Raw genomic sequence first — 13,213 nt, forward strand, 5'->3', positions numbered from 1 at the left:
TGCTTCTCGCGACCGTGACTGATAAGAAAACCAATATTTATACGCCTCGTTTTAACAACCAAAATATTTCAACTTGCAATAATACGGCGGAAATACAAATTCAAGTGCCTGTTCACTCGCAATACATGGATCTCAAAATTTGAGATTCTCCATGTTGATATTCTCTTGTGCGACTTGTACCTCTCTAGCTAGAGATTTCGTTTTCTTTTTGAGAGGAAATACGACTCCGATCTCAGAGGAAGAACTAGGAGGAACTTTGGAGATTCTAGAACTCATTTGTTATAAAAGTAAAAAAAAAAAAAAAATTACCCGTGCGAGGGAAACCTGTGCTGAAGGTGTTGTGGTTCGTAGTATTGTGTGGTAAGGGCGCGTTCGTCCAGGGTATGCTCAATCGCGTGAGCCTTCGCTGCGGACTTGATATCCATGAACGCCACCGTCGCGGAGGCACCCCCGGTGCTGCCTGAGGGGCCGTTGCTCCCGCCATTACCACCGTTGCCAGAACTGGAACCGGAACCACCCTCGTTACCCTCTCCGAGGGAACCACCGGGGCCTCCATCCACAGGGCACTCTTCGCCCCGCGGCAGCAGCTTGACGCTCTGCACGCGTCCATACCTGGAAACATTACACACGATTTATTTATTTACTGCTCGAGAAATTTCAAGAAATTTCACCGTACACCAACAATTCCAACAAATTACTCTCATTTTATCTTAACTTGAATTATCTATTTTCTTTAAATTACCTACTTTACCTTATAGTTTTAAATTATCTATTTTACTTTAACTTGAATTTTCGTTAAATCCTTCTCTGAGAACGTAACGACATAACCTTATAGTTTTAAATTATCTATTTTATTTTAACTTGAAATTTCGTTAAATCCTTCTCTGAGAACGTAACGACATAAACACGCTTATTACAAGCATGCACGACAGTTTCATTTTTCTTTTATGCGCAATAGTGGCAAGTATCAAAGAAAAGTTGATAAGGTTAACCATGAACTCAAGACGGAATGAAACTATGGTACAAGGTTCTGTAATTCGTGAAAACTGTACTGTACCGAGATATATAGTATTAAGAACGTTATAACTTTTATAAAACGACGATAACGCAAAAGTGACTGTCAGGGTCGTTTGGAATGTCTTAGAAGTTGTAAGTGAGAAATTAAGCCAAGCAAGAAAGACAAATAATCTATAAAAACAACGAAATGGAGAATGAATTTCGATCCAAGTTTCCTTTCGCCATATTTAAATAAAAGATCTTGCGAATATTTTGTATTTCCGATTCAGCAAACGCACACGGACACGCATGGACACACACACGCAAGAGAATTATTGTAAGTACAGTTTCCAGTCAATTTTCGATGTTCACGCTTCAAAATTTGGCATAATTTCCTTCGCAGTAACAGGACTTTCGAGGTTAGGTTCCTTTCTTTCAATGGATCCAGCGGATGGTTATATCTATATCTATCGCGAGGAACACGGCCAGGGTTATTTTATCCGATTGCAATTTCGATTTGGTGGATTTAAGGACAACCGCGTTTTGTTTTCACCTTATAGAGAACGTAGATATTGAATTTCGGCGAAATTAAAGAAAACAAACAGCCAAAGTTGTTTCTGGCACACCCTGTGTACAGAGAAGCTCGGGAGAATGGTAGAAACGGTTTTACTAGGTGAGGTAGGGTAACCGAGCGGGAGTGGGGAGCCGAGCGTCGCGATAGGTCGATCGGCGGAAGAACATTACGCGCAAGCGCAAAGACCTCGGCTGTTTCGCAGTATCTCGGGGAGTTGTTCGTCTAATCTCGCGTGAGTCGCACGTATTTTCTTGTGCATTCTTTCGAAGAAAATCTCTGCTCTCTTTTTTTTTTCATCTCCTTTCCGGACCATACACGCAGCTCTGATACTACTCTGTAAATGCGTATCACAATTTAATTCGTTGTCTGTTTTTCCACGCACACAGGCGGAGAGATGCGCAAGAATCGAGCGACGACGACTACACACACCTTTGACGCTAAAGTTTGGATTAATTGCGCAAAATAATTTCACAGACCGTTGCGAAATCGAGAAACGGTGAATTATATATTTCTTCGAATGGAAAAAGAGCCCGAGAGCTTCTTTGCACCGTGATATGTCGGATCGTTCCGAATGGGGCGTGGCCGTTGGTCACTCTTCCCATATGCGTGTGATTCAATGACGAGAATTTTTCGTACGACGGATTTCGACCTCTCTCATCACTTTCTCCAACGTTCCGAAAAAAACTCGTCGAACGGCAATCGTGTGTAAATAAAAAAGATCATCTCGTTTCAGAATTCATTCGTAAGAACGCGAACTTCGAGCACGACCGAGGACTTAATTTTCGGACTTATGCCGCGAACGAGTTGTATAGCATTACAACGTACGGATCCTCTGGAAGATCGTCTTCGCAAAATGGCGCAGCCTTTGCAAACGACTACTCTCGGACTGAGAGGACTCACTTCAATTCCGTTGCGTGCTTATCCACCGGAAACGTAACAACGACCGAGTACACGTTCCTCCGACTCGCAATTACTCGGCGAATCATTCGACGTGTGATTACATGTGATGTGTTACGTATCGAAATTTCGTTCTTTTTCGCCTACGTTTATCGAACGTAATCGTCATTGGGTGCAACTCTATCGACGAAATAAAGTGGACAAAAAGAAGGAAAGAAAACAGAGAGAGAAAGATAGATAGAAAAAGGGACGAGCAAGAAAGCAGCAGAGCGAATCGATATATTAATTCACAATATCATTTTATCGAGCTGTTAGTCTGCGTGACATTTTACGAAAGAGAAGCGATCGAGGTCTGTGCGTTGTGCCTACGAGAATATTCCATCTCAACCTCCCCTGCCTTCTCCCCCTCTTCGTCTTCTCTTGTTCTCGTTCCATCCCCCCTCTCCAGCCCCTCTGGTTTTCCTATCCAATACATTCTCACGCGAGAAACGGATGCGCGCGCATACAACGCACGCATACACACAAATCTTACCGACGCGAAGCAGCGATGTAGTCAGTCCCTGGTGCGCGCGCACGCATGCACGCACGCGCGAGCGCATACACACACATACATCATGGTAAAACGTCCTTTTCTTTGACACACATGAGTGAAAGCGAGTAAGAGGGGAGTGGCGAGAGAAGAAGAAATAAGATAGAGAGAAGAGGAGAAGGAAGAGTGAAGAGCGGGGAGAAGCAAGTGCCACGGTGGCTGGCTTGGCTTGGCTTGGCTTGGCTGGCTTGGCTTGGCTGACTGGTTGCTGGCTAGCGAGCCTCAAGCCGTATCCATATTCTCCTTCAGAATCCCCGCTCGCTCGTGTGCTTGTTGAGGAATTTTACTTCGGCAGACTCGCTTCCAGACTCGATTCCCTCCGTTTCTTCTATCCGTAGCTGCCAAAGTGCAGCGAAAGAGTCGTGCATGCACAACGTACGTGAGAACCATTAGCCATGATTTTCCATAAATTTCAAGCCTCTCTAAGTCAGAATCGTATCTGCCGTCCATGTCGGTGTATGCGGCACGACGATTCGGCGAAACGCCGATAAATCAGCTCGGTATCTGACTCGTTTAAAAATACCCGGGCAAATCTGCGAACCGAGTACGAAGCAAGCAGCACTCCGCCGTGCCGAGGGAGAAAAACAGTGGTAATTCCGTAGTATGTTCAGACGTGTGTGATATCTTGTTTTTGCAAAAATTTCCGATCTTCCAGTGATTTTCGCTTTTCTAAGATTTCGTTGTATTGCTAATGAATCTTAAGAATGACAGCAAATAAAATTTTCTCTCTTTGGTTTGAGATAACAGTGCTTCTCTACGTCGATATATTTCTTTTTTCGTTCGATGAAAATTTAAACGATGTTCTTCCCACTTTCGAGGATCGAATCTCAAGACTGAGCCGTTAATGGTATCTGCTCGGACGATCGTTTGTCCTTCCACGTTTGAAACGAGAGACGTACACAGGAAATCAATACATCGGCCCATGGTTTAGAAATCCTAGGTTCTCTCTGTGTGTATGTGCGTGACTGTGTATGTACGCATGAGCGTAAAAGAGAGGGAAAGAAGACGGGCAAACTTTTGATTCGATAAACCGATTAGCCGCGAAAAATCCCGTCGATCGAACTTTTTAACGTTGAAAACTCGACGCCAACGTTCCGTGCTACGATCGTTATCGTACAATATCATCCTCTGCATATCGTGCACGTATATAGTTGCTTCACCAATGCACAAACAATGAATGCTTTCGTACGTAACCAGCAAGTTGGCACAGGAAACACGTTATGGAAAAGAAAAAAAAAAAAAAGCAGGTCTCTACAGGTACGAATACTTTATATTTCGCTAAATCTTGAAATTCCAAGCACCGTGAATGTGCCGATCTAACAATACACCGAGAGTTCTACGATTCCGCGAAGAACGGTACGAATAAAAAGGAATACAATGCAGAACGGCCGCTGCAGGATAACAACGAAGAAAAGAAGGCTTTTGTTCCTTGATTTTTTCCCCGTTTCCCGCTTCTCATGATCCTCGGTCATGATTTAATCTTGGATCTAAGCGAATCGAATGAAAAAAAAGAAAAAACTGTTTACTACAAGTACACGCTATAGTTTGGTCGAGGAATTTTCCTAAGAAGCTGAAATCTTCTAATCGTTGTCGAATAAAACGCAAATTATTCTTTGCCGTTTAAAATTTACTTTTTGATAAAGCCAATACGTATGTTATTCATAGTAAAACGTATTAAATAGTAAATAATAAATAAAATAGTCGGCGGCAACATTGTGCATAATTCATAGATAGAATCTTTCTATTTCTCTCTTTATTTTTCTAGTTGTCGATCGACGAGTCAAACACGTCGAGCGCTAAATTCGCCACGTCTATCGAACGTACATGTAAAAGACACAAAAAAGTCTTCCAACAGTACCATTCTAGGCAGACGACACTGACATAAGCCGCAAACGTCGCAACCAGCAACGCTGGGACGCATCAACGAGGCCGGCGAGGACGTGGCAACAGTGCTATGACTCAGCTCTCCTCGTTCCAACCGTTTCCTCCCTTGCACCCTGGCCCCGCTTCAGCTGCCACTACGCAGCTGACGCCCTTCTCCTCCTGCTGAGAGCTCCCCACCACCTTTACACTCGATTCTATCCTTCCTCCTATCGTGTCCCAAGCTCCCCCCTTGCCCTGGCAACCTCCCTCTCTACTTGCTTGCCCTGTTCCACTCCCCTATCAGCTTACCTCCGCTCTCTTTCTTCCGCCCCCTTGAACCATCAAGCTCCATCTCTCTCTTTCTCTCGGGCATCGTCACTGCCACCACAACCCCGACTCCCTCGGGGTACTGACAACTCGTTTGTCCCCTCTCCAAAAGCGTGCGCGGGCCGATTCCTACACGGCATCGTACCGTCGCCACCACCGCCGCCGTTAGCGAGACGAGCGTGCAAAGTCCCCTTTGGAAGAAAAACACCTCTCTAGCCCCCGCGCGCTCTTCCTGCATTTGCGCTCGTTCTCTTTCTCTCTCGACCGTGTATCTATCCTTGTCTTTTCTCTGCTTCTTTCTCTGCACTCAGGCAAGCAGGCAGGCAGGCAGGCAGGCAGGCCTGTCTGCTTGCTTGCTTGCCTCCCTCTTTGTCCGCCTACCACGTCCATCTCTCCGCTGTCTCCTCTGGGCTGTTCGTTTTTCTTCGTTCAATGGCTCGTTCCTTCTTGCTCCTTTTCTTTCGGGATCTTCTTTCTTTCGGGGTTCTCTCGCTGCCATTTCGCTTCTGTATATCCGCTGCCAGGCCGAACAATGCAACGTGATCCAGGTGCAGGGAAAAAGAAGGATGGAGAGCAACGCGCGGCCGAGGGGGAAGTGGGGCGTCGAAACACGCAGAAGGGCAGCCATGGAGAGAACGAAAGGGCAACGGATACGCGACACGACTCGCCAACGAAATTGTATAGTTGTACACAGTCGATCCATCATTTTCTTATTTTCCCCCGTCTTTCGATTGTTTTTATACGCAATGTGATGTGACGTGGTTTTCGCATCGTCGGCAAATGCCACGAATTGTTTGTTGAATTCGATTTCAAAAACGAATTTTTTCTTTTTCAACGATAGCATTTTCTAGAGTTTTCGACCATAAAATGCATCGATTGCAATCAATTTGTTGCAGAAAGGTATGCGAATTATCAAAATATTATATTAAATAATCAAAAGTATGATTATAGCAACTGAGGAGACTTCTCGGATTTAGTAAAGAAAATTCTGTTTACTGATTTCTTCACGTAGCGAGAATATGTTATGTAATTCTCCGAATTTGCCACGTAATATTTCCTCGGTAATATATTTCTAGTTAAACGATGAGACAAAACGACGGATTTTATGTTTTCCGTAAATGTCTGCAACAACAGTGTTGCTCGCCATTGTTGTTCGATGATTCGACTATTTCGTGTATGTATTATCGTAACGCGCAGATGCGCTTGTACATACACACATACACGTACATATGTACATGCATAGAAAGCGACAAACAATTCTTCGACAACGACGAGTTCTCGAGATTGCGTCGTAAATTTTTTCATTGTGATAATCTGAACATCCGACCCTAAGATTCACGCAATAAAAATACAATTCTGCGATATTGGATTTTAGTATTGTACAACTGATTTTATTGCGTCATTGTACGTATGTGCATGTATCTACCGAACGAACAAACGATTCGACTCTGACTGATCGTGCGAAGATCAAGATTCCATATTTCCATTAAGAATTTTTATCGATTTGTTTGTTCTTATATACAGGGTGTTTCCGAAATTGTAACAATATATAATACGCAGGATGAGAAAATGAGTCGGAGAAAAAAAAAATTTACTAACTCTAGAAAAGAACAATTAACAGCCGAGTATTTTTAATTCAGAAATAAATAAAAAAATGTAGGATAAAACTTTTTCGATTCGAATTCAAATTCGATTTTCTCGAAAACGGCGTCCTTCTGCTTGTTTTTAGATGTACACTCACATCCTGGCTGCTCACCGCCATCTTTCGAAGAGGACGCGCTATGTGCATGCATGGACGATAATTATTCCATCCGTGTGAGCAAGGATCAAAATGAATCATTGATCGAGCGTAGGATACTGCCTGAACGAAGGAGGCACGCGTACGCAAAAATCTTTATTTGATTTCGAGTGCAGGGTGCGAGCAGAAAGAGAGAGAAAGAGAGAGAGACATGCAAGAGAATCAGTAGGAATGCAATGGTGGTAATAATTCAGATTCAGGCGTTATCTGCCTTTCCTGTTCTGTGTAATGTATGCGCACGAGATAGAGAGAGAGAGGAGAGGAGAGAGAGGGGAAAACAGAGGGGCAGCGGGAAGCAGCAGCCATCGACTACGAGGCCGCGTGGGTTCGAGGTCGAAGCCGTAGTAGAGTCACGTTAGGCGACTGCCGGCTGTGTCGTAGCCAAAGTGCCGTTATTTTAATGCAGATACGCAGAGTCCGGACGAGAATGAAAGGCTGTAGGAGACATTTGCACGTAAGTACAGCGGTGCACGACTGCAATGTATCTCTCTAGTGGCTGACGCGGTGCCAACCTCTGCCTTCGCTCGCGAACCCCGTACGGCCGCGCCAATTCCTTCCCCGTCGATCTTGCACATGCGTTCATCTACTATTCACAACGTCTCTAGTGTTATGTTCCTGTGTTAGAAGAAATCTTTGCTGGCTATCGGTCGCATGTATCCTTTCTTTTACGTGTGTTGCGTGAATACATCGTTGCATTACCACCTGCAAGCCCGATAGGTCGGTCCAATGTATCACAAACACAAATCAGCAACGTCATACGTCGTTACACGGCCGTTCGCATCTTATTTACATTTCATTGCTGTATATTATGCAAATATATTACTCTGTAACGCGGCTCGCGATATCCACGTTATTTGCAAAATATTCGCAATTTACAAGTCAAACGACACTTCGCTGCGTGTGTTGAAATGACGCAAACTTTGTATATTTCGACTTGTCACTCTTCCTCTTTTCTTTTTCCCTCCCTTTTTAATTTCTTTGCCGTGATTTAACGTTAACAGGCGCGTGCTATTCTCTATGATTTGCGCAAGGACCTTTGTCACACAACACTGTCATGGGCAAATTCGCAAGGAGAGACACCTGGCGACGGTCAACGAACAATGAGGTGGAAGGCAAGCGAAGGATCGAAGGCAACGGTTGCAACGGTTACGATGGCCTCGAAGGCTTCGAAACGCCTTGCAGGTAGTAAGAGATAAAAAGATTCAGAGAGGAAGAGGACAGAAGACGAAAGAGAGAAAGAGAGAAAGATGGCGAAGAATGAGAAGTAACGGTAGTAGAAATTTAATGCAAACACGCCACGCTCGTCGTGCGTCTACTACGCTTCCATAGTGTCTCATCGCATCGCGTCGCAGCACTCTGGCGAAAGTCAAGTCGTGTCGTTGGACGATGCTTTGTGTACTTATGCGTTGGTCACGCAAAAAGAAGAGAAAAATGGCGAAGATTTTGTTCTGTTGATCGATGTCTGTCTGATCGGGAATTTGGCATTAGCTATATATTATCGTCGTTTAACATGAAGTTAAAAGTCACATAAAAAATACATTTTTTCGATTTGCTGTGTCTTAACAATACGAAACACCACAATCTCGTGATTCTTCCGAAAGTCAGATAATACTGTTTTATCGATCATCGGTTAATGAACCCGCAAAAAGAAAGAATCCATTGTATTCTTACTCGCGCAACGAATCTACTTTGTACATTCATACTACTTGAAACGATACGAGCGAATTGGCAAAAATTCGCCGGCCAATCGGCAATTAAATCGGTTATTAAACAGCGTGCTGTTTCCCTGCAGTATCGATCGATACGAGCAGGACAAGACGTACCACCGGAGCTATAAGAACCGTTGTGCCCGCCTGTCCAACTCCGAAGAGACGAATATAATGAGGGAGAATGAAACACAGCGTGAAACAAAAGGGAAGAGAAAGGGAGGAGGGGGAAAGACACGGGAAGTTTCTGCGAAAAAAATAGCGAGCGTGGCGCAAAGTTTCAAGGGAGAGAGAGTTCTCAGGTGTCTCGTCGAGGAAGAAACTCTTGTTGAGACACGTAGACCGTAGATTGTAGGCCGTAGACGACTCGAGAGTTGCGTAGCTGTAGGAACAACGACAATGACGACGACGACGAGGACGACGGTAAAGACGGACGCGACACACGATGACAAGGAAAAATGTGAAGAGAGAAAAGAGAGCAAGACAAGTGTGCGTTGCCGCTGGTGAGGAAACGGAAAGCAAACGGGGGACGAGGGGAGGAAGTCAGGAGCAGGGGAAGACCGATGTCGTAATTTCCACATGGAACGATTGCAGGTGCAGCAGTTATTTCAAAAGACGCGTGAAGAAACTGCTATTTCTTCCCTCCCTCCCTCTCTCTATCACTCTCTCTCTCTTTCTCTCTCCCTCTCTCTCTCTCTCTCCTTTTCTGCACACACGTTGTACGAAACGCGTCGAGAGAGTCTTTGCGCCAGAAGCATTGTTCGATTTGTACGCGTGTTTCCCGGCTGTGCTTCCTTGCCGCCTTTGTTGCACCACCGGTGCGTACAGGTGCGGCCAGGATAAACAGCGAGAGGCAGGAGAGCGGGGGGGGAGGGAGGGATCGAGAGAGGAATAATTAACGATACGACGGAAACGCGAAGCGTCGTGGAGAAGCAAAAGGGCCACGCACGGTTTGGTAACCGAGCAAGACAAAGGAATCGCGTTTCGTTCTTTCGTTTTTCTAGAAATTTATTTCCCGTTCCTCATTATATCTCACGTATATTATCTTATTTATATTTTATATATCTTATTTATTTCCCGTTATTCCCGTTATTTCCTTTTCCATTTATTTCCAGAAAATGTAACGTGTATCTGAAATTCACGCGTTAAAAATAATATCGTCGTGATTTTTATGCTAAAATAAAAAAAAAAAAGAAAAAATTAAAATAGAAGAGTGGTTGCAATGACATTTCAGAATCGGCGATTTAGTCACAATTGCGTAAATTTAACTTGGTGTTCGAAATTCAACGGAATTGTCGGCGATTGCTTCTTGGTCGAACATGAACGAGTAACAGGCAAGGGGAAGAAGAAAAGAAAGATGAACATACAGCAAGAAAGAGAGAATTAAAATGTAAACTAACAATGACAATGAAGAATCCCTGTTGAGTGAATGTAATCAAAGTTAAGACTGGACTCACGATACGGATACATACTATATATGTATATATACATATGTATGTAGAGAAAGAGAGAGAAGTGCGAATAAAGCAACACAGCAACGACGAAACATGAACTCAAGTCATTCAGTCGACCGCACAGCACCGGTGAGATTCGTTGCTTCTCCCAGTGACGTCAATGCGGAAGTGTTTCTCATTTTGGTGGTGGTGTGCTGCTCGCTGTTCAAAATTCAAAGCCCGAAATCGTTTTCTCCTTAAGAGCTTTTATTCTTGCCGTATCTTCTTTTATTTATTTTTCCTTTCTATTACATATTTCATTTATCATCGGATAAGAAGAACATTTAATTTGCAAAACATGCAGATGAACATACATACTTGTACGTTCAAAAACAAAATATATATATATTTATATTTTAAAAATATATATATATATTTTAAATATAATAAATAATTATTATATATATTTTAAATATATAAATAATTTATTATATATATTTTAAAAATTTTCATTCTAATAGCTTGTATGCATTATTAGCGACTGTAACTAAAAATTTATTACATACTGTTTTAGAAGGTGTATAAGATGTAGAATCGATTCTTGTCATTTAGGTTGTCAGCCAGAGAGAGACTTGTGATTAACTGATGTCTATTCGATGTATTTTCTACACTAGACGATAACATGCTCCACTTTGTACAAATCACAAGTTGGAGGATCTTCTTTGTCAAAGAGGTACTAGTGGGTGACTATTGTATGGTTCATTACGATTTTTAAGATTGCCACTTGGTCGTGTTTTGGTAGAAATAAAATATTAAATATTCAGAGATACTTGTTGAATTTCTTCTTGCAAGAGAGGAATCAAGTTTTTTCTTTTTTTGGGGGAGGTTAGGTTTGGCGCCTAGGTTTTTTGGATTAGGTTTGGGTTAGGTTTGGGCGCCTGGGCGTTGAAAATCGTGGTCAAAGATGGAAAAATTTCCTTGTGTTCCAAACACGCTCGTTATTCAAATGCTAGAAAGCAGAAAAATAGGAGAAAGTAGGAAATGATTTAATAGCTTGTGGTTTTCAAATAATTTTTTACAGTTACGTTACAGTATAAATCTCACTGAGGAAAGACTAAGTAAAGAGAGATTTCGTGGAAAGATATTCGCAAGATGCACGAGAATAAACAACGAGAGAAAAAAAGAAAGAACGCGAAAAAAGTGAACTTTTTCAACACTTATGTATTTGGGTATTTCGACTACGTTCGAAACGTTTCCAGCAACAAAATGAGTTCGATGCTAAGCAATCTTTATTATTACGCATCTGTACTTACGCGTGTTTTTTTTTTTTCTACTTACAATAAAAGAGATTACATACATATATATATATATATATATATATATGTATGTATGTACAGAGAAGAGACGAAATGCCGGATATGTTTGGTGAAGACAAAGAGAAAGTTAGCGCAATTCTCCTATATTTGTGGTAATTGTTCGCCGCGCGATTTTTAGTAACTCCGTGAGATGGACTGAAAGAATATGTTTTTTTTTTCTCTGTGACACAGCGCGAAATACATAACTTGGAAGAGTAAAGGCAGAGGCCAGTACGCGGATGTAATATGTAAAAGGTGCACACGAGGGAAGCGTTGGTGGAAATAGACAGTGGAGAAAGTCTTTCTAGAGGTTTAGTCTTTCGTGGATCGGTGAAACATCGACGCAAATAAAATAACGAAGATGACGGAAGTACAAGGACACTCGAGGAAAAAGAGGAAACGTACAACTGTTTCCAGCATTTTTCATCGATCTAGCTTGTCCGTTACTCGCGCTACGCGATTTTTATTATTTAAGTTTTCCACTTCTTGGAGTTTTTCTTTTCTTTTTAATAATAAAGACATCAAAAGTAAGAATCGATAGAAACATATGTTTTAATAAAAAAAATACCAAACGCAGATATACGTGGCAAACGTTTGGCAAAAATAAACAGCAGAAGACGCAAGCTGAAGAAGATTGTGTTTTAGTTACTTGTGTAACGCGGATTATTTCTGATTTCAACAAACAGATCGAAAGATTAAAATATCAAAAAGTAAAGAGTAAAAAGTTTCGTATATGAGTACTTGCTCAATTCACGTTCCTATCATCAAGTTTGTACCAGCTGAAGCTTCGTTTCGGGCGCCACAATGTTGTTGTTTCGACTTTATTTTTACACCATAAGTACATATACATAAATATTGAATGCCCAACGTGGCATTCTCGAGGTTAGAGTTTAACGACTCGAAAACCTCGCTTTGACCTATTTTAGATTTTTACTCGCGGACGACTTTAGAGCCGAGAATAAAGTATAATTATCGGAGAATCGAGGCACGCCAATATATTCGTCAAATTATTTTTTTTTTTTTTTTCGAGATTCGGACAGATCGTGAACAGTATCGAAAAAAGGCGAAGAATCTGCGCGAAAGTCTGTTCCGAGGAAAAGAGCAAGAACGAGAACGATGAACTAGAGGGCGCAGCGAGCAGGCTGTTCGATTTTTCCGCTCGCGAGTGCGCTTTTATTTTTAATCGAATCGCTGCTGCCTACGCCTCTCGCCAAGGAGGAAACGTGCCACCGTGGAAAATTAAATTCTATTGCTTCCTGTTGACTGACAAAGCACGAGAGGCGAGACTCGGAATGCCATCGACCGAAATAGATCATCATTAAAACAGAAGCCAGTGTGCAGGTTTTCTCCTTCCTGTTGGTCGGCCGCGCACCGCCATGCGCCACCCACGCTCCTTCCCAACCGAAACTAACTAACGTCGCCTCTCGCCCCCTTCGCCAGTGGTCGCCAACCGTTTCCAACCATTCCTCACCGTTTCAAACCGTTTCAAACCGTTTCAAACCGTTTCAAACCGTTTCCCAACGGTTTCTAACTGGCCGCTCTATACCCTCTTGCCTTTTCTCTCATTGCAGTCTGTTCTTTGTTCTGTTTTTCTTTCCTTGACGCGCCAGAACCGTGCCCTTTTTTCGCAGAACTCGTAAAAATCCCAACTCTAATACGAGGAAAAAACTCGACG

The 13,213-nt window shown here is 42.7% G+C and overlaps 1 protein-coding gene across 5 annotated transcripts; it reads left to right on the forward strand.

Annotated features, from left to right (window-relative positions):
• Positions 1 to 6,927: 6,927 nt before the first annotated feature.
• Positions 6,928 to 12,070, forward strand: LOC122528746. 5 transcript variants are annotated; one of them, XR_006306657.1, is made up of 3 exons: positions 6,928 to 7,498; positions 10,796 to 11,651; positions 11,731 to 12,070. XR_006306657.1 is itself a non-coding variant. In XM_043654196.1 (3 exons), exons 1-3 carry the CDS (start codon positions 7,445 to 7,447, stop codon positions 8,556 to 8,558), a joined length of 390 nt encoding a protein of 129 aa, XP_043510131.1. In that variant the 5' UTR covers positions 6,928 to 7,444; the 3' UTR covers positions 8,559 to 9,280. The 5 variants fall into 5 exon arrangements, 1 of the variants encoding a protein (XP_043510131.1); XR_006306656.1 differs by having other exon boundaries at positions 10,796 to 10,916; positions 11,265 to 12,070; XR_006306658.1 differs by having other exon boundaries at positions 10,796 to 10,916.
• The last annotated feature ends 1,143 nt before the right edge of the window (positions 12,071 to 13,213 follow it).

The sequence above is a fragment of the Frieseomelitta varia genome, unplaced genomic scaffold (assembly GCF_011392965.1).
Source record: "Frieseomelitta varia isolate USP_RPSP 00005682 unplaced genomic scaffold, Fvar_1.2 scaffold_257, whole genome shotgun sequence".
Lineage (NCBI taxonomy): Eukaryota > Metazoa > Arthropoda > Insecta > Hymenoptera > Apidae > Frieseomelitta > Frieseomelitta varia.

Coding starts and splice junctions, on each gene's coding strand:
- LOC122528746 (XM_043654196.1), top strand. CDS start 7,445: ATGCAGATACGCAGAGTCCGGACGAGAATGAAAGGCTGTAGGAGACAT. Junction 7,499..8,075: donor GCTGTAGGAGACATTTGCAC/GTAAGTACAGCG, acceptor GATTTGCGCAAG/GACCTTTGTCACACAACACT. Junction 8,227..8,373: donor GGCTTCGAAACGCCTTGCAG/GTAGTAAGAGAT, acceptor ACGCTTCCATAG/TGTCTCATCGCATCGCGTCG.